Source organism: Alnus glutinosa, chromosome 6, assembly GCF_958979055.1.
Source record: "Alnus glutinosa chromosome 6, dhAlnGlut1.1, whole genome shotgun sequence".
Taxonomy (NCBI): Eukaryota; Viridiplantae; Streptophyta; class Magnoliopsida; order Fagales; family Betulaceae; genus Alnus; species Alnus glutinosa.
The window spans coordinates 24,932,725-24,959,193 of record NC_084891.1 but is presented as its reverse complement, the minus strand read 5'-3'; the positions used below and the strand labels follow the sequence as shown (position 1 = coordinate 24,959,193).

Below are 26,469 nucleotides of genomic sequence, written 5' to 3'. Positions count from 1 at the left end.
TCACCTTATCCACAAAACCCTCTGATTTTTTTTTTTGATAAGTTTAGTTTTATTGAAAGCGTAAGGCGCCCCTATGTACACCGGAAGTATACAACAAGAAAGACCTAACTAGAACAGGAAAAAAGAAGCAAGAAAATCAGCAAAGCTGATGGATAAAGGGTACAAAAAAGCCATCGACTAAAGATACAGCGTATGGAGAAACAACTCTAACACCTCCTCAAGGGAGCTTTCTAGGTTCTTAAAACACCTAAGGTTTCTTTCTCTCCAAATACACCAAAATAAGCAAAGGCACCATTTTCCACATTGTAGCGCTCTTTGATCTCCCAGACTTCCACCAACAAGCAACTAGGTCTAGCACACTCTTAGGCATGACCCAAGAAATACCAAAGCGAGAGAAGATGTTGTTCCACAGAGCAGAGGCCACATCACAATGCAGAAGAATATGGTCCACTGATTCCCCATCTCGCTTGCATAGGCAGCATCTATCTACAATGATTATGTGCCTCTTCCTGAGATTGTCCAAAGTAAGGATTTTACCTAGAGCTGCAGACCATGTGAAGAAAGCTGCCCTCGGGGGTACCTGAAACCCTCTGATTTTAACCACATGTTCTCAAATTTGAAGTACCTTCTACCTCCGTGAAAGCCTCCACAGTCAAGAAGAATAAGTGAATGATCTCAGCACAATCTAGGCAAGCTCTTCTTGGAAAATTCAGGGAACTGGGCTTCCCAATTAGGAGAAACGAGAAATATATCAATTCTCGACCAAGTGGGTGGATCTTAATTCATTGTATTTTTAACAAAAAAAACATCAACATTAATGCAAGTGGACAACTCGGCAACAAAAAGCCCCCTCCATAGGGTTACTAACATTGTAAAAATAATTTTTGTACTTCTTTTCATGTTGTTGGGAGAGGGGGAAAAGGGAGTGGGAGGAGGGGGGGGGGGATTTCAAGATTCAAAGTAGGCAACAAGTAGCCATAAGTATGCTACGTTGCATGGTCTCCTGCATTAATAATTCTTTAATAAAATCACTTATCAAAAGGATATAATTGCATGTCTTTGTCAGGGATCAGCACATATGTCACCATAATCGGTCCATGTCTCATGAAACAAAGAAGTTAAAAGCTTGTTAAAGGAGTTATATTTATGCCTCACATGAAGAGCACCATATGATTTAAGCACCATGGTTGTAACATGAGACAATATCTTTGAGCTTGCATAAATACCTCAAAAGCCTCTTAATCAAAAGATTTGCCTGTTTTCAAATAACTTCAAACTTAAACTAAGCCAGAAAGTTGGAGACACAAGGTCAGCCACATCCCTTAAACTTTGATTAGAGACCATTGCTTATCAGAAAACGGTCAAAAGACTTTTCTTTTGACAAAAGTGATACTCGTCCTAAACTTATTTAGGGTTTCGCGGGTTATACCTTGCCAGGCACATAGTGGAGGCGGAAATCAATACATGTCGGTGCGGCTATTCATTCATTTCTTTTTTCATTCAATACATATTTATGTTCGAGCTATCGTCGAATCTCGCAACATCCTAGAGCTGCTTCAATGTTGAAAGATACAAAGGCGGGGCCATCTGGAAAGTTATTCCCGCATTCTTAATATGAAGCATTTGAAGAGAAAGGAATCAGTGTATTTTTTAGGACTACGAGTACAACGTGCTTTCTTTAAGATTGTCTTTTATGAGATTCTTTTGAATTGGGTTGTACATTTTTCAAATTGTAGAAGCTATAGGGTGTTTGGCTATCTTGTATACTTTTCATGTACGATGGCTTTTGCCTTTTCTTTCAACAAAATTATTATTCATCTAAAAAAAAAAAAAGTGATACTCCTCCATTTAGATACAGGCATGCCTAGCTTCTGGCTAGATGAGTAAAAAGAAATATTAAAAGCTTTCTCACAAAAGTAATGTCCATTGGGGAAAAAATTCCAACTCAAGAAGGATATCATTTTCAGGGAACTTGAATCCTACTCAAAACATGAATTTATTTCATTTGACATCAACCCATTAAATGACAAGAAGCTCAAGTTGAATTGAACCATAGATCTAAATTGACCATATGACTACATATTCCGATTTTTCCGACACAATAAACATCACAAAGAACAGGTCAAAAAAACATTAATTTTCCTTTTTCTCTTTTAAGGTACCTTTAAGTTGATATCTGATATTGGTGGGGAACCAAGATCATCAAGAATAGCTGCCTTAAAGTCTTCAAACATCCAGGTCGACACCAAGGTAAACTGCGAAAAACAAAGTTGAAATTAGATGCCCAGGGAAGAGACAACAACAACTTCATAATATCCTACCTTCCCCAACTTCACTGCATCCTTTATACGAGTTTTGTCATCATGATACTGTCAACATGCAAATGAACGATGTTAGAAATATTTAACAATAAGCATTGCAGCTTCCCATTACCCTCAGGCAAATCATCAAATTCAAAACCAAATTCTACAGAAGTTACTGAACAACAAATCCAAGGGATCAAGTATATTCCCTTTTTAATTCTTTTAAGAATGCATTTAAGTATATATTTGAATTCACCAATTAAATTAGGCCGGTATTTCACAATGAAGTTTCAAGGAGTAGCCTGAAACATAGATCGACATAAATAATAAACTAAAGATAATCAACAGTAGAACAAGAAGCATGGATGATCTTACTTCCTGAAGATGTGATCAAAAGGATGAGATTTTGGCAATAGGTTGAGTTTTGTGCCATTTGTTTTTTTATTTGTTGTTATCGTCTTTGTTATTGTTGGGAAGCGGGCCGCATGGTAAAATCCACACAACTACTAAAATTGCAAGCCCGCTTCGGCCCATTAGGCGATCAAGGCCCACCTCCATGATCAACTCTTTTAGAGTCAATCGTCGACCGGGGATCGGCCGCAATCACCAATTACGATAGTAACAAGAGGATGAAACAGTTGCTCGCACCACGAGGATCAGCCAGCTTATTTAGACCTGCATTTAATGAGGATCTTCAGGCTGTATCTCATGACCAGAAGTTACCAGACAAGCAACAGTATCCAGATAAAATCAACATCCCATCAACGTTCGGGAGTCAGGCCCAAGGTCCGGTCAATAATCGGGACCTGAGAATAATTCCCTACCTGTTGGGCCAAATAACCCACGATCGTCGTCTCCTAAGAGAATCAGCGATCACCAGCCACAACGAAATGAAAGGTTAATCCCCAAGTCCATCTCCCTCGATCGTCTTCATTAGCCCTCACCAGTCAAATACCTGCAAGTGGGGCCCGGTACACTCGCATCACTCCCCCTTGAGCCACTAAATGGTAGGGGAAGTACGTGTCGTGTTAAGCAGACCTGAGCCCATCCAAAGCCTAATGCACAGAATACAGAAATCATCCCCTCTGTGTCACCTGCCATCTAGTCACGTCTAAAGCTACATCATTTTCCCAGCTTCAAGACTCACGTGACGAGGGAATCAACTCCCCTTTGTAAATTGACCACTATATAAAGGGTAGGCACCCAGTTAAAACACGGGGAGAAATTCCCAACTTCTATACTTAGAAAAATAATCAAGCATGCTAACTTAAGCGTCAGAGTGTCTTAGGCTCCAGCTGGAGACCCTCTGACAATCTCTCTATTTCGCAAGAAAAGGCAAAACTGAGTTCACGGAAGGTTCCATCTCAACCCCGTCATCAGACAACTGTGGTGCTTTAAACTCTCATGGAAAAAGTGTCCCAAAAAATGCAACAATTGTTATCATTATTACTACTAGTATTGCTGCTGCTACTACCACCACCACCACCAATGGAATACATGCAAAGAAAATCAACAATTAGATAAAGATGTCGATAAGCTTAACTTACATAGATTTAATTGTTCAATGTAAACTTTACATCTAGATAATAAGCAATAACACCAAAGAAATCATCTAGTTCAGGCAGAACAAAACAACATGATAGAAACAACAGCATGTGCAACTTTGATCAGACGCTAATGCATTCATCAAGTCAGGGCCGAAAAGTCTTGTGCCATCAGTAAAATATGTTAATTAAAAAGCGGAAAAAAAAAAAAAAAAAAAAGAACAAAGAAGAATATATTACACATCAGGCATGATAACTTTCTTTTTTGTTTAATATGAGCTTATCCCGTTTGCATAATACCAGTGTACTTCAGGTGGTCTACTTCAGTTGTAACCCTTTTGACACTTTCTAATAAAATTTTATTATTCATTTGAAAAAAATTGACCAGACAACATAAAATAGGATTACGCATGTCTAGAGGAAGTTTAGCAAGTTATCATGCTAAAAGTTACATTTTAACTCAAGATAGCTGTCCAATTTTCAAATTCAAACCAGAACATTTACAATTCAAGGAGAGTGTAACCTCCTGTTTTCCAATCCAAAATTTCAAATAAATTTCACATTTACAATTCAAGGAGAGTGTAACCTCTTGTCCTATATCTCAAAGTTACATGAGGTTTCTCAACAAAATCTCATCTCTGAAATAGAAAGGGAAAAAAAATGAATGAGAGAAGAGATGAGAAAAGGTTAAAGATGTTATTCCCGTCTTCAAATCATCAAGGTTTTAGCAAATATCAATGAAATAAAAATAAAATAAAAAATAAATCCATACATATTTAATTGATACATTGGCAAATGCCATAATTGGAGATATTTCTATTTGGCATCTTTTATCATGCAATAACTTCAAATATTTATGGTTCTATATTCTTCTTTTCCAACAAACAGAAAGGGTGAATCAGACATTGAAATATAAAAGTGAGAATTTACCTGTTTCTCTAATTCTTCAGCAATGTCCTCAAATAAATCCTTCGGTGAGGAACCAGAGATGTTTGATGCAACAGCTTGATATTGAGGTGAATCCTTAACCTAAACGCAAAGAAGAAAAAAACCTAAACAAAAGAACCAATTTGTAATCCAGAAGCAGTTCCTATTCACCCAATCTTCCGTTGTTGCACAAAAATTGGACCAGGTAACGCACCTTTAGGCAATAATCACGCCAGTGAGTTTTAGCCGTGAGAATGCCAGCAGCAACATGTCCTTCCAAAAGCTTGCGAAACTCATCACGGTTCTTCCGCTCAGCCCGCCTCAATTGCTCCTTATATGTGAAACACAAATGAAAATGAGAACACGTATTAGAAGAAAATGAGTGCTCACAAAGAAAGATTCTACCTTCTGTATCTTTTTTTGCTCCTCTTCTTCCTTCTCCAGGTCCCGTATATAGTCCTGCCACAACCTATGTCAACATATAGTTCCAGAAAATAGGATCAAGCACAAATAAAGCGAATACCTGGAAAATGAGCAAACGTTCCAATTTTTCAAGACGTGAACATCTTTCATCATCTTCTAAGCGATCTTGAACTTTTCTCCAGTGGGTATTCGCCTACAATAAGAGACAAGATAGAGTCTAGAGAATATAAAATCAAAAAGTATTTGTTTTCTAAATATTTGAAGTCACAGGATTCCACCTTAATAAAGTCGCAGGATTCCAAATATTTCTTGTACTCTGATATACTCCACCTATGCTCCTCAGCAGCCTTTTCCTTTTCCTGCAATCACACATCAACCCATAAACAGAAGGTAGGGCCAACTATCCACATGATAAGGGAATAACACAGAAATGCAGACAAATATGGTCTTAAAAAATGCTAAAAAAGATGGTTTGTTCATGATTAGGAAGTAAGGGGGAAAAAAAGAAGAAAAGAAAGTTAAGAAACAAAGAATATATGTTCACTAACAATGTCAGAAAGAAAGAAACCGTTTGATGCAAAAGAATAACACTAGCAACTAAGGTAGCCATCTATTACTGTAAATCCCTGCCTGCCAGCTCTTTGTCTAATTGTGACTCAGCAATAAAGAAAGGAGACCGCTACAAATCACAAGGTAGTTAACCATGCCTTCATCATAACAGCGTAGATAACAAGTTTAGCTAAAGCATCTTTCTCAATCAATACCACCTAGCAATTATGTATATTTTTACGATCTTTTGTAATTGTGTATATTTTTTATCTACATAAGTGCATTATGCAAAATCCTTTGACGTCCTATTTCATATCTTTCTGAACCAGAATTAATGATTCTAACTTATACATTAAATATCTTTAAAAAAAAGTACCTTTATCAAAGTTGTCAAAGGAACATTAACACTAATTTAACTGCTTTCAAACTCAAATTTTAATTCATTATCAGTCCCCAAGCACAATAAGACTGAACCAGTTAACAACATCACAACCAGAAAGTATGTACGTCAACAAACAAGTTCATTCATGCATTTATGTGGTATATCCATTACCTGTGCTTTGGAAAACATCATAAGATATGTTACTGATGTGGATACGATAGTTTGTTTCTCATTCAATTTTTCATAGTTTATGCACCCTCCAAAATAAAACAAGAGTTCCTGGATGTCCAAGCAGAGTTCTTGTCTGGTATAGCATGGAAAATTTTAAGATATGACTGGTAAGATGGGAAAGACAATTGGATAGACACTGGAACATAGCTATAATAAGCTATAAAAGTCCTCCCAGAGTTGGCAAATAATGTTTTAATAGGAAAAAGACTCTAGATGGCAAATCCCCATATGTTTATTTTTGGGAAAGTCAGTCTTTTAACCACTATGTTGTAACAAAGAGGAGAAAAAACAAGGATAGACAAGAATCCCGATCTCACTGTCACTGATATTAAAAATCAGATCTTAAGGTCCACAAAAAAACAAAAACAAACAATATAAGATGGAAGGAACACCTTCATTGACTTGGAAAAACCAGAGTCCCTGAAGTGTATTTGATCGCTAATACAAAAGAAGAAATATGCTTGGCCTTTAAAAAAAAAAAAAAAGTTTGAATACATGAAAATACAAGTTTGATGGAGCAGAGGAACATGGAGCTAAAGCCAGAGAGAGAGAGAGAGCGCACAAGAGATTAAGAACAATGACAAGGGAAAAAAGACTACTTTTGCCCATTCATGAAACTTCAACATAATTCACACAAGATTGTTCCCCTTTCCCTTTAACAACATGGACACTACTAATGAATAAAGATCCAGTTTAAATATGGGAGCCCCATTCACACTTACTACATGAGCAAATGAAGTAGCAGTTTCTTACCTTCCTTTCAAGTTCCACCATGTAGCTTTCAAAAAGATCCTCCCGGTCTCTAGTTCTTTCAACAGCCTTGAATCGTTCATCATTTTCAAACATACTAACAGCTTTGCTGACCAGGACAAAAAAGCTTCTGTCAGAAAATCATAAATATTTTGCTTGCTACCTAGGATCAAAAGCTACAGCACATAAGGGAGAGGCCTGAACCTCCATCTGGTGGATGACGTGAGTTCCTTGGACTCCTGAAAAAACATCGTATTGGAAAAAAATATTAGGGCAGGAAAAGAGTATCATATCAATCAGCTATATGCAAAGAAATGGCGAAAAGAGCCATTATGAAATTCACACAACATACTTCCAACATCTTTGTGAATTCTTCCCGAGCTTTTATCTGCTTCATGCGCCTCTCCTCAGCTTCGAGTTTCTTCCTTTGACCTAAGTACTGAAATAACGGATATAACCAATTTTATGTCATAAAAAAGACGAAAAATTATGCAATCTATGCATAGAAAATTATGAAGTAAAGATTGAATCATTGAGGCCCAATTGAATTCAAAAAGCAAGTCAATTTATGCAAACCAAAAAAAAAAATCCCAGCTAAGCCATTCATATAAGTTGCTCACAAGGCTTACCTCATTAAATGCTTGCTTCCGCTCACCAAGCGTTTTCAGAGCCCCATATCTTTTGTCATTAATTATCTCCCTCATTGCCTATGTTAAAAGTCAACATCATTGAGATGCATTTACAAACAGATGAGAAATGGTGAAAATAGGAAAGGTACAGCTAAGCTACCTGTTCCCAAGTCCAATCAGACTGCACATTAACAGATTCCAGCAGAGTTTTGAATGCATTTTTTGCCTCCTAAATACAAAAGCACATAAAAATAAGTCATTGGAGACAAAAGATGATGGTGCTGAGCTTGCTTCACACTTCTCAACAATAAATTTAATAAGACGTAAAAATATAGGTTAATACCAGCTTACTGGCATACACCAAGGGTTCATCCTCAAGTGGTTTCTCCTCTAAAGGAGTCACATTAATTTTTCCAGCAACTGCCATTCCTTTTTTGGCTTCCTGCCAGGGACACCACAGAAACATGTCATGAAAGCAAATCGAGTATTTGTTCTTGTGCCTACTTTTGACAAGGTTACCATGTGTTCTCCAAATGGGTGGCCAATAGTGATCTGGCTTTGAACGGCAACTTGAGCTAGACATTGTTATGAACTTATTTTAGATGAGAAGCACTGTAGGGAAAAGGAAATCCCGTGCTTTTCTCCAAAATATGCAACCAGCATGCAGGGCAATCTTGATCATGATTGAAAATACAAGCCCAATTTAAGACTGCCAGAAAATTCTGCTGAAAAACTAGTCATACCTCAATATCCTGCACAGAAGCTCCATCTATAGAACCTTGAAATTCTTGAGATGCTAGGTTTTCGAAATGACTCCTGTAATATTGAGGATACAAAAGGCAGAGCACTCAAACCAAACCCCTTTCCACATCAATAAAAACAATCAAGACAACTTCAAAATTTAAGCAACAAAATAAGTATATACATTGGTGCTGGGTTGGCTTTCATTGAAATATCAGGAACTCCAGCACTTCCTGAAACAGCCCTAGGTGGAGTAGCAGCAGCTAGTGCATGATGATGAATACCAACAGCACTTGTTGATACAGTAGATTGTGCACCAGAAATGGTTGGTGATCCAGAAACCATAACAGGGGAAGGATTAGAAACTGCAACAACGGGTGTCACCGGAACTGGGCTCAAAGCAACCCCAGGTAATGTCGAAGTAGTGGAGGTGCCAGCTGAGACAGTAGCCACAGCTGTTTCAACTGAGGAGACAGTAACAACATCTGGAGCATGCGAACTCCCACTTGTTTCTGGTTGTGTACCCTGGCTAACTGCTTTTTGAGCCTGTTCACGAGCCAACTGAAAGCAAAACATCTTAAAGTTAGAACCAAATTAGAACCTCCACACACACACCCCCACCCCCACCCCCACCCCCACCCCAAATTGGAACCTCCAAACCTTCAAATCGTCTGGTATTGTCCATTTAGAGTCCTTTGTAACCTTGTTGTAGTAATACCTGCAAAAGCCACTCCAATTATATCTCAAAAAATTATACATCAAACATTAAAAAAGAAAACGATGCATTAAAAAGGTACTCAACAACACTAATACTCTAAAATGATATAGGTAAATGAAATTAGCCGGAAAAGGAAAGATATAACGCACTTTCTTCCCTCTGCAGAAGTGTATTCCTTCCAAACAGTTGATGCATCAGCCTTCTGTTACAACAACAATAATAATCGATTGAGCAGATGAAACTAATAAGAGTAGATTATTCAAGAAAGAATACACTTTTACAACCCAATAAAAAGGGGGGAGGACAAGTTAACCTGAAGATAAATTAAACACATGTTCACATGCTAAGGCAAGAAAATTAGGCACATGTTTAACAAAAAAAATAAAATTATGACGGGGAACCCGTCCAAGGCAGGGCCACTTCGTGTACCTACTCTTAAAGGGACACATGTTTAACAAATAAAAGCAATTAAGAACCATAGAAGACTTACCTGTGCGCTTGGGTATTGTTTACAATTGATACATTTTTATACAAATTATATAAAACAAAGAATTAAACGGCAAAAGGACATCAAGCTAAAATTCTTGTTTTTTAATAAATGACATGCATGCCCCTATGGCAGCAAAATGCAAATAAATATACGAAACAAAAACCAAGCAAAATAAAAATATCCACATTAAAATGAAGAAGCGACTAAAAATGTATATGTAATGGTTAATTCAAATAAGTGCAAACGCAGCCCTAATTTCAGCAATGGTCACCACATATTTTGTCCATCCAATAATAACTCAAAAAAGCATCCCCAACACCAACCATGACTGGCATCAAAAATAAAGTTCTGTGTCACATTACATCTAAGTGATTAATCCAGAAGGCATAAGGCATTCAGAAATGGTTGCACTAGATTAACGTAAACAATCCTGAAGGCAACCCCATCAACCCAAAATATTCTCAGATGGCCTGCTATGACCAAAAAGAAAAGAATAAAATCCCTTAAGGAGCCCACCCATGCATGAAACACTAATAGCAACAAGCACACAACGGCAAATGTAGTCAGATGAGTGCTTTAAACATAAACAATAACACAACCTGCACAAGGGATTGAAGCAAGAATGGAACTCAGAAATTAATGTGAACCCTTATGCCCTCAAATTTGAACACATCTACAAGTTTCTGGCCATACACCGATGTTCCGTTACAAGAGAAGAGCCATGATGAAACCAAAATAAAAAGGCAAATTAGTCAGCAAGTTTTTACTATTCTGCCAACATTTAGTGATCTCTACCAACCCATAATACAAGACGAAACCATCCCATAAATTTTCCAAAAAAATCACTTGCCCATGATAAAGTTGTTATCGTACCATGGCCCCCCACCAAGTTTGTCTAACTGACATACAGAGAACTCCTTATTCCATTAAATAAGCAGAGAATGATGTAGTCTCTCTACGTGATAATGGCTCTAATATATGACCAATTGAGAAAGAAAATTTCCAAATTCTAAGCAACATCTTCAAGCTATATGAGAAATGACTGTCTATTCCAAGCATGCATCCACTCCCATAATATTGGAAGCACATTCTCCTGGAAGACCTAATATAAATCCCATCACAGTTTAGCTGATCACTAACAAATTTGATGAAACCATCATCTTAAAAAGGCCCCTAATTCCTAGCGGTAGGTTATAAACTACATCCCAGACTTTACATATAGATAGTACATGTCAATTCTGAAACACATTCTATGCCTGCCTTGACACAGGGCAAGTAGGCATACTGTGCAGCATGTAGAATCACAAAAGGCCAGTGTGACAAATATACTCTGCACTATCATAATATGGTGAAGTGTACACCTCTTAACTTCTCAATTATAACAAGGAAGCTTATAACACTACATCATGTACATAAGTAAAAAGATTGCTAACAGTCACAGGTTGACAAGACCATGTCACAAGAGGGCAGTATCAAGGCAGAAAAAATAATAAGGCGTGATTGAAAAAAACATATTCAAAATTGAAGAATTTTGTGAACTATCAATTGCAAATGTATTGTGTGCTATAAAGACGGGGGGGTCCAATAAATGGTTGAATGAATAAGCTCCAAGAAGTAATGTGCCATAAATCCAACCAAGAGCATTTATGATGATTTCCAGGACTTACAAGAAGAAGAAAAAAGTTGAAAATAATAATTATAACATGATCTGGAACAAAATATGCTACAAAAGTTGGAAAGGTGTTTGGCTTTTTGAAAAAGACATTTACCCTACATCTATGAATAGGATTATCTTCAGGGTAGGGAGTTTTGTGCCTTCTAAAATGCAGAATCTAAGATAAGTGAAACTAGAAAACTTCCATTAGTAGACGCATCTTCTAGACAATTCAATGCGTATTTTAGGTCAAATAGCAGCTCATGTAAGCTACAAGTTAGCAAGTATGACTGCAAAATTCTACCCGGAAAATCCTGTGCCTATATTGCAAGAGAAATTAAGGGATAGCACCCTTTTTTTGGATGAGTATAAGAGATAGCTTCAACCTAAAAGTGTGTTGCATATTAGGAAGAAAATATGTGTATCAGTCCCTTTTTTTTTGTAAAATACACCTACATTTTATATGGTATGTGATATGTACCAGTTATGCATCAACCTCTTAAACCATGCAAATTTTTCAGAGAACACCAAAACTTTTCTAAGGCACGGGAGAAATATAGAAGTTTAGTGATTCCCACACTTGACACCAAATCAGACCATGTTTAGAATCTAATTTAGATAGAGCGAATGGGAATCAGCCACTTCCATGTCTGTTTCATGGTTGGCACAATCAAAAAGACGAGTACATGATAAGAATGAAGAAAAAGATGAGCAGCTTTACCAGCACATGCCAAAGTTCTAAAACTTAAAAAATTTATAGGCCTTGTGGACACATATAATCCTCTTAATGTGCAGAAGACTGAAACATCAGATTCAATACGCTATTATGTCTTCTCAACTATAAAACCATCTTCTCCCTAAGAAAACTTAAACCTTTGCCTATTTGTAGCTATGTTGCAATATTTGACAAGAAACCCATGTTTTTAGATGGGTTAAAACATCCGCTTCCCCTGTAATGTTATATAGGACCTTAATTGTATTTTCTAGTAACCATTAGGTTTTGAACATTTTCAGCTCTCTTTGCCCCTCTCAGAAAAAATAAATAAATATACAAGTATGCAAATGGATTCGTATGTGTCAAAAACAAATTACAATCAACTCCATCACAAAGAAACCTAGATAGCCTAAAGAGAGAAAAATCAGAAATAGCAGGATACAAAAAAAAAAAATCCAAACAATTTAAAATTGGAGCAAGTGCCATTGACCTAGCATTTCATACCTCCAAAATCAGTAGCACCTAAGTGTACCTGTTAAAATACCCTTTAGAAACCAGACACCAAACAAGTCATAAACAACAAAAGAAAGCATGCAGAAATGTTACAAAGTAGGACAAAAAACATAAAAGATGGATAAATAATTGTTTCAAAATATCACAGAATCATGGGCAGCATATACTGTTATTTTTTGGAGCAAACAAGACATGCGAATGACATTTATCTAAAATAGAATTCCACCATAAGAGAGAAAATAACAATTTTTTTCTATATGTAAAAAAATAAATAAAGAAAACAACTCAAAATTTTAAAAAACAAAAAAAACAAAACTACACCACAGCAGACTATAGTAGCAGACTACTGCCACAATAGATGTGAAGTTGATTTGTCATCCTACGACACCACTGACTAGAACGGATGAAGAAGGGGGAGGGGGAGGGGGAGGAAACAATTACTTTCTGACATTGGTCAAATACATCCAACCACCAATACTGGATTAAAATCGTCCCTACATGATAAACAAGATGTAAATAACAAATTGTTGCCTGCCTTGAGAAAGTGATACGCCGCCTTCATAGTGAGCATATAGAGCAGTCGTTAAATTTCTCCAAACTTGCCATGACATCTACAAACCAGTGGAAGCACATACAAATAAAAGGAGAATTCGCATAAAACAAATATGATTAATCTGTCTACAATTGTCAGCATCCATAAAGAGAACGAAATTTATGGGTATACCAGAACATTTCAATGGCATGTTTAACACTAACAGGAGATGAAAATCTAAATATAGCAATAGCTACCAATCAGAAACATTAATCACCTCGATTGGGGTCATCAATTCCGCCGGCTTCTCCCAACTAGACAGTTTTGTCCTCTTGTTATAATAATATCTGGTAAAATTTATGAATCAGTCAAGGTGAGCAACTAAGAAAAGAACACAGAATGCCGTCAACCATTTCAGTTATAAACTAAATACCAATCAAAATGATGCACTATTTGGATAAAGCATAAGCCAACATCTTAAATAACATTGCAGGAGATATGAATAAAAATTAAGACATGCAGCCCTAACAGGAAATTACCTTCTCCCATCAGTAGATGTATGCTCTTGCCAATCAGATGACTGTTGACTAGGAATATTTACTGCCTGCAACTCCAAAATTACAAATTCCAAAACCATAATTAGTCAGGTCTCACAAAACAGAAGCAAATAAATGAATGCACAACCCAAGAAGGCTTAAAAAATTTATTACATGTGAGCAATTATCAGAAGCCTAAACTTGTAAAGTTTCTTATGCTACTGCTGAATTTCCCATAAGGTTACTTCAAAATATCACTAACCTCCACTCTCAGGTCATCTACCATTCCAGGCTTGCAACTGAATTTCCCTTAAAAGTAATAATCTCACCTCTAAGGTTACCTGCCCTCTAATATATTACATTTTTGTTCAAATTACTTGACGGATTTTACAAAGCTTTTGTTCAGAAAAAAGGAGTGAAGGGTGCTCAATTGACTTGTTTTTTCTTTTTTTATAAGTCAGTATTGCTGATGTCATAACACCAAGGGAGATCAATGACATTGAGATTAAAACGGTCACAATGTAGATGGTGAAATAATCAGCAATTCATTCAAGATGGCAAGTAAACCTAGTCTACTTGACTAAAATAGAGAGCCGTCAGATGAAATTGACAGTTTGATTTACCACAAGGACGCCAGCATGGGATTTCAAAACAACAAATAAAACGAAAAGAAAAAACTCTATAACAAATAAGACTCTGATACATGAAATGTTGCCACCAAAACAATATGATATTAAAATGCCAGTTTGCAGCCAAGAATATATTTTCAAGCATCTTAAAAAGCACATCACATCATAAACGTGTTAAGTAGAAACACCAAAAAGAAAAGCATGAAGAAAAGACATGGCCCTGGTAATTTTTGTATTAAAGTGATTAGAATGAATCAAAAATAACATTCATTAAAAATAAAAAAATAAAAAAGAATAAAAAATAACAAGAAAAAAATTACAGAATCTGTAGAAGGAATGACTGAAGGTTGTTGGCCAGTCTGCTGTACTGGTGGAACAGGCGGCGCTACACTTTGACTTCCAGAGGACATCCAGGGTTGCCCCGCAGCAGGTACAGCGTGTGCATGCATTTGAGACATTGGCTGGAATTGGGAGGGTATACTCATAATATTTTGTTGCTGGCCAAAAGAAGACGGTGCAAACTGAAAAATGCAGAACAATGTAATTAAGTGCAAAAGATAGGCCACAAAATCAAGCAAAGCACATAGAGAAGGAAAATGTTGGTGAGATCTTTTACAGTATATGATGAAGAGATAGGTATCCCAGAGCCAGCTAAGCCAGGCATATGATTAGTTAAAGGGGGGGCACTTTGTTGAGATTGCAGTGGAACAGATGCATGTGGCCTGTTTGTCTGAACATAAGACATTTGTAAAGCCTGTGGTGGTGGCGCATTATGCCCAGGCTGATTTGGCCTTGAAGGTAACTGCTGAATTGGTTGAGAAAACTGCAGTTGCTGGCTTTGACTCACAGGCATCCCAACATTTGAAGGAAAACCCTGCCCTACAGGCCGAAACTGTGGGGATACCGATGGAACAAATGGCTGTCCTTGCTGTGTTGGAACAACTGGCCGAAACTGCAGTTGAAGAAATTTCCCATGACACGGTAATTCAAAATTCATATAAAAGAAGGATGATATAAGTCACTAAATATGGACACAACAAAATTACCTGCATAGATAAAGATGAGCCAAAACTTTGAGGACCCAAGGATACAGCTGCAGGAGGCCGAAGTGGCTAATACACAGAAATAGACACCAGGCGGGAAAATAAAAAATAAAAAAACAAGTTATAAACATCACCATAATCAAGTTACACGGAATAAGATTTAAATGAAATGTGAGCATTGAGGTAAATTTTGATTAAAAAAAAAAAATCCATAATCATTTAAAAACGATCAAGTAATTGAGCAAACCAAGACTAAAGAAGAGGTATAACAATGTTTAGAAACGATTTGGCTAACGACGATCTCAAGACAAAGTAAAAGCATCACATCCTTATTACATCTAAAAAGGTAGGAATTAAAATTTTCATGATCTGAGAGAGCCTAACAAAATTGACTGAGATATCCAGATACTTGGTGAAAATGACCAAATTTCAACCTTCTTCAATGAAACCTTTGCTAGAGCAACTTGTTTGAGATATAAATTAACTCACTACAGCTTAGTTAACTAGCATATTCATTAAGTTATAACCACACCTCATTAATATGACTATACTACATACATAATTTTGAGCAAATACAGTTCAGATTATGAGTTATAAAGCCAAAAGTTAGAAGTTTGCTACCTGTGAACCAGAGGACTGGGAATTATTGGCCATTTCAGCTCATAAGCAAGCCTCCTCAAAAAGCTGTAAAAAACCACTAAGTCATGAGAAATAACATCTTATCAAAAGATCAATAAGATACAGTTACATCCCCACAAAAGGAAAAGCAACGCGCATCCATCTGTTCCTAAGTAGTCAAGTTACTGGCCAAATGATTGACTCAGGAGCTGTGTAGCAGCAATGCAGACAAGTCTGCAACTATCACACATTGGTATCAAACTAATAACAGGAGAAAATAACTAAGCAGACTTACACAGCGCATGTCTGCATTATTTCTCATAATATTTCATGCCAGTCTTCATATCTACCAATAGGTTTCAATGTTCTCAACCACATGAATTATTTTGATGAATAATAATAATTTTATAGAAAGAAAAAAAAAAAAAAAAAAAAAAAAAAAAAAAAAAGGGCAAAGCCCTTGTATACGAAGAGTATACAGGAGAGCCGAGGCCCTAGATGCTACTACAATATAAAAAAACAAATCAAATCTACCAGATTCCTTGAGGCAAAATAAGGAACGTGCACAATAACCTAATCCAAAAGAGATCTCATAAGGGAGGATTTAAGGAAAAGAACATATGAATTATGAAAAGAAGAAATTAATGCAAAGGACAAAAATGGAATAATAGCTTTTTATAGTTGTAATCCATCAATAGGAATATTTGTAATGCTCACATGAAAACCACCACTTTTTTTTATAATAATGTAGATTTCAAAAAGCGTAGAGAGGCGCAACCCACAGTACACATGATGTATACATGAGACCCCTAATTTAAAGAAAAAATAGAACACCTATCTAGAAATTCAGAATAAGAACACGACATAGACTGTAGTTTCTCTATCCACATAAACAACGTTTGCATCACTAACTTCTTCAAGTTCATCAAACCAATCTCACAATCTTCAAAACAGCGTGCACTCCATTCCCTCCATACACAACACATCAAACACAATGGACCCATTCACCAAATCGTTATCAACGTTCGGTTGCCCTTTTGCCCCCTCCAACTCCCCCAACATATCTTTCACTGAACGCGGCATTACCCACACCACCCCAAACAAATGCAGGATCATACTCCACAACTCTGTAGCAACCATACAATGCAAAAACAAATGATCAATGGGCTCTCTAGAGGTCTTACACATATAGCACCACTCCATCACAATAATGTTTCTCTTTCATAAAATTGTCCAAAGTCAGGATTTTCCCTAAAGTCGCCGTCCACACAAAGAAAGCCACTCTCGGGAAAACCTTAACTTTTTTTTCTTTTTTTCTTTTTTTGATAAGCCTTAACTTTCCAAATACTTTTCCACGAAAATGAAGATTATATAGGACTAAGTAAAACCTTATAGTAAGACTTTACCTCAAAGGATTTCTTTCGCCCTGGAATCCAACACATTTTATCCTCTCCCTCGCTTCTATAACTTTAAGAGAGTACAACATCTCAAAAAATCTACTAACATCTTCCACCTCCCAATCATGAACAGGTCGAGTAAACAAAATATTCTACAAATTGTGCCAATTTGTCTATACATACACTCCTCCACCCATGCATCCTTGCTACTAGCGATAAGAAAAAGATCTGGAAAAATAGTCTTCAAAGGTACTTCCCCACACCACACCAAGCCAAAACAAGACTTTCAAAACATCCCCGACCTCATATCTTATATGAGCTGCAAAAGCATCCCATCCCCTCCTAATAGACTTCCAAACTACTACCCCAAAAGAAACCCCAACCTCCTTGGAGCACCAACCACACCTCATACTTCCATATTTGATATCCACCACCTTTCTCCAAAGAGCATCCATTTCCAAAGCAAACCTCCATAACCATTTGCCCATCAAAGCTCTATTAAACTTAATCATATTTCTCACTCCTAATCCCCCCAAAACCTTCGAAGAACAAATCGTTTGCCAATTAACCAAATGAAATTTAAATTCATCATTAATACCACCCCAAAGGAAGTCTCTCTGAAGTTTTTCCAAACGATTAGCCACTTCCACTGGAATAGGAAAGAGAGACAAAAAATATGTAGGTAAACTTGAAAGGGTACTATTAATCAAAGTTAACCTCCCACCCTTAGATAAATACAACCTCTTCCAACCCGATAATCTATTTTCCATCTTCTCAATAATGCTATTCCACATATGAGAGTCCTTATACTTAGCACCCAACGAGAGACCCAAATGCTTTAAAGGAAGCGAGGCCACACTGCACCCAAGAATGCTAGCCAACTCCTCCACATCCCCTACCTAACCAACCGGAACAATCTCAGATTCAGACAAATTAATTCTAAGACCCGAGATAGCTTCAAAACATAGCAGCAAACATCCCAAACCCACCATAATAAAGGAAGGAACATATTTTCAACTCAGCTTAACCTAATCGTCTTAATTTCAACTACTAGTGGCCTAAGCATATAATTTTATTTTTTTTATAAGAAGCAACTTTATTGAAAAAGAGTAAGGCGCCCAAAGGTACACAAGCAGTATACAATAGAGCTCTTACAAACCCAAAAACCAAGAACAAAACTCAAAAATAGCAAAAACGACCCCAACAAACACCCACAACACCCCGAAAGCACCCACAACAACCAAAACCCAGACGGCACCCAAAACCCATAGCCCAAAGAACAGTAATAACCCCCAACAAAACCCAAAAAACAGTAACAGCCCCCAACAAACACCCACAGCACCCAACAAAACCCAAAACCCACTAGAGACACCCAAAACCCAAGCCTACCAAAGCTGAAATACAAAACAAACCCAAAATACAACGAAAATGGCAGAGCTTAAAAAATAAAAAAATAAAAAAAAAAAAAGGTGGTGGCGCGGAAGCTACCGGAGAAGCCAACCGTGAGGCGTGTGCGTGGAGAAAAGGACCCAAACACCATAGGTCTAACTCCCAAGTTTCAGAAACATCCAAGGCCACGCGCACAGCCATCCACAGATCGGCGCCAACATATAAGAATGGAACAATTCAGCAAGTCCCTGGAAGAGGCGCAAGAGCGCAGAAGAAACACCAACGAACAAAGATCTACTACCAAGAAGCAGAAAAACCTAGAACAAAAAGAGAAAATGCTAGATCTCCATTCAGTCTTATCAAAAGCCATATTTTCAAGTATTCCCTTGCAATCATGTCATTCTCTATTCTCGTATAACTATGAACCACAAATCTAATACTAACAATTAATTTTGACAACTCGACATACTAGAAGCTAGGTCCAATCACGTGATCAGCTAGACAGGACTCCCCCCCCCCCCCCCCCTCCTTCAACACATGCATACAACAATACACTCAGGCAGATTCCTACACACACCAGTTACCATTGCCTCAATAGTTTCACCCATCTAAAACAACACTAAACTATTCAACACGTTGCTCCATATGGCAACGTGTGGAAACACACACAAATCGCCTCACAACTAGTTATTTACCTTAAAAGTTACACCAATCTAAAATACACAAATAATCCAACTCCATTTTTCCTTTTCTCTCAACTCTTTTTTTTTTTAAAGTAATCGCAATTTATTAAAAAACGCACAAGGTACAACCCAAGTATACAAGAGAAACACTTATCTAGAAGAAATAAAATTATCAAGAAAAACATGAAACCTAGAAATATTCAAGTCAAAGGCAGCTGGTAGTGATAAAGAGTCTTCAAAACTCTGAGTATTTCTTTCCTTCCAAAGACACCACTAAGGCAAGATGGAGTCATCTTCCACAATGCAATATTCTGAAGCCTACCAAATTACCCTTTCCAGCTGGCGAAAAGGTCTACTACTTGACTAGGCATAACCTAAGCCAACCCTAGAAGGCAAAAGATGGTATTCCAAAGAGCACTAGCCATCTCACAATGGAGTAAAAAGTGATCCATTGACTACCCACTCTTCTTACACAGATAGTAACAATCAGCCACTGTGACATGCCGCTTCCTAAGGCAGCCAACCAAGCAAAGAACAAAACTCACATACGAGTCTTATTCCTCCAAATACTCCTCCAAGGGAAAGGAGTGCTATCATGGGGAGCAAGGGCGTTGTAGTCAGATCTAACATCGAACAACCTTTCTTGAAAGATACCCAACAAAGCTTATTTTCACCACCCCGTCTCAATCTAGAGTACAACAAATTGAAGAACGAGGTAATTACGTCAACCTCCCAATTGCGAGCAGCTATGAGAAAATTAACATTCCATCAATGAGTCACTAGAGAACTCCAAAAGAATTGCCACAGAAACATCCTTACTACGGGCCAAACTAAACAATTCTGGATAGGCTACCTTGAGGGCCTTATCTTTGTACCACGTCATGCCATAATCTATCACCAACCGCAAATCTAGTATGACTAGAAAATTCCCCTCAGCTCCTCCTAATATTCGTTCATAGCCCCACCTCATACAACTCATGAACCTCATCTGAGCACTCCTCACAAACTATTGTATTTATAATCCACTACCATCCTCCACAAAACTTCTCTCTCATGAACATATCACCAAAGCCACTTCCCAAAAAGAGCTCGATTGAGCAAAAGTAAATTACAAACCCACAACCCACCTTCAACGATCGGAGAACACACCTTAGACTAGCTCACCAAGTGGAATTTGAACTCATCACCCATGCCACCCCACAAAAAATCTTGCTACAACTTCTCTATGTGATTGGCAAAGCCAACCAGGAAGGGAAAAATAGGCATGGAGTATGTAAGCAGATTAGATAAAATACTTTAAATCAAGGTAACCCTCCAGCCATTTGACAAATACCTCTTTGATCCAACCAGATAACGCTCTATCTTCTCAATAATACCATCCCAAATATATTTGACTTTCAACTAAGCTCCCAATGGAAGGCCTAGATATTTCATCGGAAGGGAAGAGACCTTGTGTAACAACCCGACCCATCTTGGGAAAAAGAGTTTTCCATATAGAGTAGGTGGTTTATAGAAAGAAACTCATTGATGCTAAGTCCTACATTGGTTTCTTCCTAGGTGAAACTAGGCTTTATATGGGATTCTAGGGAGTCTTCAAATTGACTAGTTCTTTTCGAGTGATAGTGCATATGTGGTTAGCGTTTTACTCTGGGTCGTTACAAATGGTATCAGAATCACCTAGTAATGTGCAATGTGATACTGTCAGCACCACATGACGTGACCCTAATGAAGATATCAGAGGTTTAAGGATGGGAGTTTGTAACACCCCCGTCCCATATTGGGTATAAGAGTTGCTCACATAAAGTGGGTGGTTTATAGAAAGAAACTCATGGGTGCTAAGTCTCACATTAGTTATTTACTAAGTGAAACTTAGCTTTACAAGAGATTCTAGGGAGTCTCCAAATTAACTAGTCATTTTGGGTTGATAACGCAGATAACTATCGCTTTTCTCTAAGTCGTTACACTCTGCAACCCAATATGCTAGCCAAACCTTCAACATTCGTGACATTGCCAACAAAGACCAACTCCAATTTAGCCAGTTTAATCCTCAAACCTGAAACTGCTTCAAAGCATAAGAACAAACACGAAGATGATCTAGATTTGTCCCACAAAAATCAAATTATCGTTTACAAATAAAAGGTGAGAAATGTTAAGGGCACCAACATTCCTAGACCCCACCAAAAAGCCTAATGAGAGACACCCGTTCACTAAAGCAAAATCATTCTACTCAGCGCCTCCATAACAATAATGAATAGCAAGGGAGTCAAAAGGTCTCCTTGTCTCAAGCCAAGGGAACTACTGAAAAAACCCATCAGAGTATCGTTTAGCAATATAGAAAAACACACCAAAGAAATACAACGCGCTATCCAATTACACCATTTCTCCCCAAAACCTCATCTCCTCAGCATATACAGCAAAAAGTCCTAATTGACATGATCATAAGCCTTTCCAATATCCAGCTTGCACAGCACACCTGGCTCCTCAAATCTAAGCCTACTATCATGGCACTCATTGGCAATGAGAACAAAGCCTAGAATCTACCTACCCCTAATGAAGGCATTCTAAGGCTTAGAAATGATCTTCTCTGCTACCATTTTCAGCACGTTACCAGGACTTTGGCTACAATTTTGTAAACTCCACCCACTAAGCTAATAGGTCGAAAGTCCTTAATATCAACAGCCAGGTTTCTTTAGAGTAAGAGTAATGGGATTGGCATTGAAACTTTTATCAAACATACCTTTAGCGTGAACATCATGGAACACATTCATGATATCCACTTCCAAAACATCCCAACAAGCTTGAAAGAACGCCATAGTTTCACCACCTCAAAGACCTCGTCTTCCTCAAAAGCTCTCTCGAACCAAATAGCCTATGCCTCCCCATTGGAATCTCAAAGTAAGGCCATTCAATGCAAACACTGGTCTCATATTGGTCTCAAGAGGCTGTACCATTAACCACCATTTGTTCAATGGAGTTATACCTCCTATCTAAATTGGCCACTCAATGGAAAAACTTTGTGCACTTGTTACCCTCTCTTAGCCACAACACCCTCTACTTCAGCCTCCAATTCACCTCCTCCAAATCATTAATCACTATAGCCTTCCTTAATTTCTCCTCACTCTCCCTTCTTCCACACCCTCAAGAACCTATAAATCTTCCAGAAGAAGCTTTCTCTTTCCCTCCACATATCCAAACACCTCCTCATTCCAGACTTTTAAGTCAACTTTCAAATCCTTAAGTTTGCGGGCTAAAATGTAGCTCGAAGGACTCTAAAAGTGGAAAGAAGTCCACCCAATCTACAAAACCCTCTAACTTTAACCACATGTTTTCAAACTTAAAATACCTCTACCTCCATTGAGGCCTCCACAATTGAGAAGGATAGGAAAATGATCTGAGCACAGTCTCCTCTTCTAGGTCAAGTCAGGAAACTAGGCTTTCCATTCAGGGGAGACAATAAATCTATCAATTATGGACCAAAAAGGAGGGTCTTTATTGTTTGACCACATAAAAGACCCCCTACAAGACGGACTATCCATAAGCCTCTACTCCAAAATGATATCTTAGAACTCCACCATGGTAGGACAAAAACAACCTACACCTGATCTTTCACTAGGAGAGCGAGTGACGTTGAAATCTCTCCTTAATGCACCGTAGCAAGTTCCACCAACAAAACAATCTGGCCAACTCATCCCATAAAAAGCTTCTATAACAATCGGAATTGGGACCACAAACGCCCGCGAAAGCCCAAAATAAATTATCTTTGACATTTCTGAAAGAGCAGGCAACAGCAAACTCCCTCACACACTAGTCCATTTCTCCACATTCCTATCTCACATAAGCAGGACCCTTTCAGAATCCACTCTAGAATCTACACAACACCAATCCACGTATTGACATCCCCACAAACTGCCCACAATGCTACTAGACATATACTCCAGCTGAGTTTCTTGCAAACATATCACATATGCCTTCCACTCTTTGAGCAAATTCCTGAATCAAAGGCGTTTGTCCCCATCATTCAGCCCTCTTACATTCCAAGATAGCAATTTAGGCTTCAGAAGGAACCAAACACAGCCCTTTCCTTAACCCTGCCTCAGCTAGAACTTCCGGCTTTCAAATTGTAGTTTTATCGAACAAGATAATCTTTTAAATTCTGTTTCCTTTGTTAACCATTTGGAGCTAGAGGCCAACTCCTTTTGGGAGTGGCTCGCTTCAATGGTCGTAAGCAAAGCCATCAACACCTCTTCAAATCCTTCACATGATAACCCCACTTGATGACGAATTTCCTTCACTTTTTGCAATACCAAGCTGAAGACTTTGGCACTGCACCAAGAAATATCTCGCTTGCTATCTGAGGGAGGGAAAGGGGGGGGGCGAGAGCTCAATGGCAAAGACTACCCCAGGGAACAATTCCAAAGCCATACAAGGTGAGCTCACAGAAACACAAGAACTGAACCCATCCACATAACCTACATCACATCCACCCACCTTCAAGGATACAATACCCTTTCCTTTATCCACACAATTACTGTCCCCTAACCTCCTCAGAGGCAGAAGTAATCTGATTCCCCCTTTTAACCACCAGAGCCCACTCTGCAGGATTAGTAACTGAATCAACACCCAAAGGGCCCAAACTGGTAACATGGGCTTCAACCAACTCAATAGAACCTCCATTGGCATTCACTCCACCAGTACTTAAGTACTCAGAGTCAACAACATTGCTAAGCCAAGACCCATCGCACCCTTCCCCCCCCCCCCCCCCCCCCCCCCCCATATTTCCTCGTACCACATTTCTAACTCCACAAATGGAGTTTGAAGTTGAGGAACTCTTGACAAATTGTTTTTGTCTCCTTAGACCCCATATAAAACGGATAGATTCTTGAGAATAGTCACTTTAACTTCTAGGAAGAGAATGTAATTTGCAATCCTCGGAAACAAGGTTTATGGCAGCTGGGAATTATCCTCTGAAGCTGCCTAAAGTGTCTAAGCTTATGTTTACGTAGGTTGTCCCCCTCCAAAAAAAAAAAAAAAAAAACTAGTTCCGCTCCTGCGCCGGAACAAGAAAATCAATCCCAAGTTCTTAAATTATTTTCAATTTCATTAGGATTTGTAGGTAGCCACACATCTAGTTTCAATTTTTTTTTTCCTATCTTTTTTCCTCTAACTTTCCAGCGACCAACAAAGAATACAAATTGACAATACAAATATAGTCGATATAAGAAAAGGAGAAAAGGAGAAAAGAACCAAACAAATAAAAAGTGAGCTTACAGCTGTGGCAGAGGAGGATATGAAGTGTGCAATAAATTCTGAACGAGCGCTTGTCGATGACGCAGAAGGGAAAGCCTTGGATCGGTCACTGTCGGCTTCTCAGATGCTAGGGTTTAAAGAGCGTTGCAGAAGAAAGAGGGGGGGGGGGGGGGGGGGGGGGGGGGTGTTGGAAAATTTGGAAAATAAAATCCAATACGATTTACGAAGCAGTACAAGAGAGAGTCTATGGTACTCTTCAAATTTACCATTTTCCAGAATTTATGCGACCGTGAGCCCGTGACTCATAATTAATTGTTGAGCGCTACCGTTTCGGGGCTTCGTTTATTTGGTCGGGCAACGGGTTCCTTCCGTTATCCAAACCCGTGCTCGACCCGCCAATCGGTTCTTTTTCTTTTTTCTTTTTTACCGATATTTTCTATTTACACCAGGCTATTAAATTCTTTAGCTTTGTTTGATAAAATTTTTAAAATATATACATCTATTAATAAATAATTCAAAACATATAATATTCAAAATTACTTACACTTTTATGTCACATTAAAACACTTTTTAAAAAAAAAAAACAAAATATACCCTCCAAAAAAAAATAAACAAATGAAACCATAATTTTGTAACAAGACCATGTTTTGCCAACACCCATTATTAGATTGAACAACAGTTCCAATCAATTGAATACACAGTCTATGATTAATATGCACACCTAGAAATCTACATTTTTCGCATATTTTTGAAGATATTTTAACAGACAATAAATGAAATTTCACTTCAATGCCAATAGTCGACCAAAAGTTTGAAAATTCCTTTTAGACTCATTCTCGCCTGGAAAATATGATGGGAGCACTGATGGACTCTTGAGCGTCCATTTTTGAAATGTCACTTCACTCGAGTCATTTAGCACAATGCATCTTGGCCTCTGACTTGAAAAAACTCCCCCGAGTACCTCAAATAGGTTAAAATAATTTCAAAGAAAATTATTAAATTGGTCCAATGATTTTAGGTAACTATCAAATTGTTCTTCATGGTTTCAATTTTACCTCTTTCTTTTTCTTTTTTTTTTTCTTTTTTTTTTCTTTTTTTTTGAATGTAAAAACCTTCTTCATTACCGGAACAACATACTCCAAAGGGTTACAAAGACCAGAACCAAATACACAATCCAGAGTATCGAAGGCAATTACAACGCTCGTAGGCGAAACTAAACAAAGCCCAAAGGCTAAGGTAGCGACTAGAGGTAAAGAACCTCTACCCACTAAGTCAGGAAAATCCTAACTTAAAGCAGCTACCGAAAACGGTAGGCTGTGATACAAGATAAGAATATACATCAAATAACCAGAAAGCCCAGGAATACAAGCACCGAAAAAAAACAGCCGGAAAAAACCAGTCTGCTCCGGGAACCCCCCCATCGACAGACGACCTTCATAAGTCCAGATCAGCACCTTACAAAGCCGAAAAAGCAAGTCATAACCAGCACACGCGATGGCAGGAAGGAAGACCCCCGGCCCGTGCTAGTCACGCGCCGAATAGGAGCGAGCTACACGGTCCCGCCGGGTGACCATCATGACCGAAGAGGGCCGAAGACCACAACAGGAAGGTTCTTATAGAATAAAAACCAGCCGAGGTTAATAGATTTAGCTTTGAACAACATCTCCACCGGCAATCCTCCAACACCCGCCTTTCTCCACGAGCCAAAAACCTAAAGTCCTCTGCTTGCACCAACAAAGAAAAAGAAAACAACATCCTCCACCGGTGCTACACTGGGAGGAAGAACTCCAACAGCCCTAAAGGCTTGGAGAAAATAGCCACCACTG

The 26,469-nt window shown here is 38.1% G+C and overlaps 1 protein-coding gene across 1 annotated transcript in view; it reads right to left on the bottom strand.

Annotated features, from left to right (window-relative positions):
* LOC133870194 (pre-mRNA-processing protein 40A) overlaps positions 1 to 24,825 on the bottom strand; it is a 29,734-nt gene extending 4,909 nt beyond the window's left edge. Inside the window, exons 1-24 of the mRNA XM_062307264.1 lie at positions 24,665 to 24,825; positions 15,931 to 15,993; positions 15,313 to 15,378; positions 14,883 to 15,218; positions 14,587 to 14,787; positions 13,641 to 13,705; positions 13,379 to 13,448; positions 9,347 to 9,399; positions 9,140 to 9,197; positions 8,664 to 9,040; positions 8,482 to 8,554; positions 8,082 to 8,180; positions 7,899 to 7,967; positions 7,739 to 7,816; positions 7,462 to 7,548; positions 7,314 to 7,348; positions 7,113 to 7,218; positions 5,476 to 5,556; positions 5,298 to 5,390; positions 5,180 to 5,233; positions 4,989 to 5,105; positions 4,778 to 4,876; positions 2,322 to 2,369; positions 2,163 to 2,255 (exon numbers count right to left, since the gene is read on the bottom strand). Of these exons, the coding sequence (XP_062163248.1) occupies positions 2,163 to 2,255; positions 2,322 to 2,369; positions 4,778 to 4,876; positions 4,989 to 5,105; positions 5,180 to 5,233; positions 5,298 to 5,390; positions 5,476 to 5,556; positions 7,113 to 7,218; positions 7,314 to 7,348; positions 7,462 to 7,548; positions 7,739 to 7,816; positions 7,899 to 7,967; positions 8,082 to 8,180; positions 8,482 to 8,554; positions 8,664 to 9,040; positions 9,140 to 9,197; positions 9,347 to 9,399; positions 13,379 to 13,448; positions 13,641 to 13,705; positions 14,587 to 14,787; positions 14,883 to 15,218; positions 15,313 to 15,378; positions 15,931 to 15,963 (2,391 nt within the window). The 5' untranslated portion in view covers positions 15,964 to 15,993; positions 24,665 to 24,825. The remainder of the gene's footprint in view (positions 1 to 2,162; positions 2,256 to 2,321; positions 2,370 to 4,777; positions 4,877 to 4,988; positions 5,106 to 5,179; positions 5,234 to 5,297; positions 5,391 to 5,475; positions 5,557 to 7,112; positions 7,219 to 7,313; positions 7,349 to 7,461; positions 7,549 to 7,738; positions 7,817 to 7,898; positions 7,968 to 8,081; positions 8,181 to 8,481; positions 8,555 to 8,663; positions 9,041 to 9,139; positions 9,198 to 9,346; positions 9,400 to 13,378; positions 13,449 to 13,640; positions 13,706 to 14,586; positions 14,788 to 14,882; positions 15,219 to 15,312; positions 15,379 to 15,930; positions 15,994 to 24,664) is intronic.
* Between the last annotated feature and the right edge of the window lie 1,644 nt (positions 24,826 to 26,469).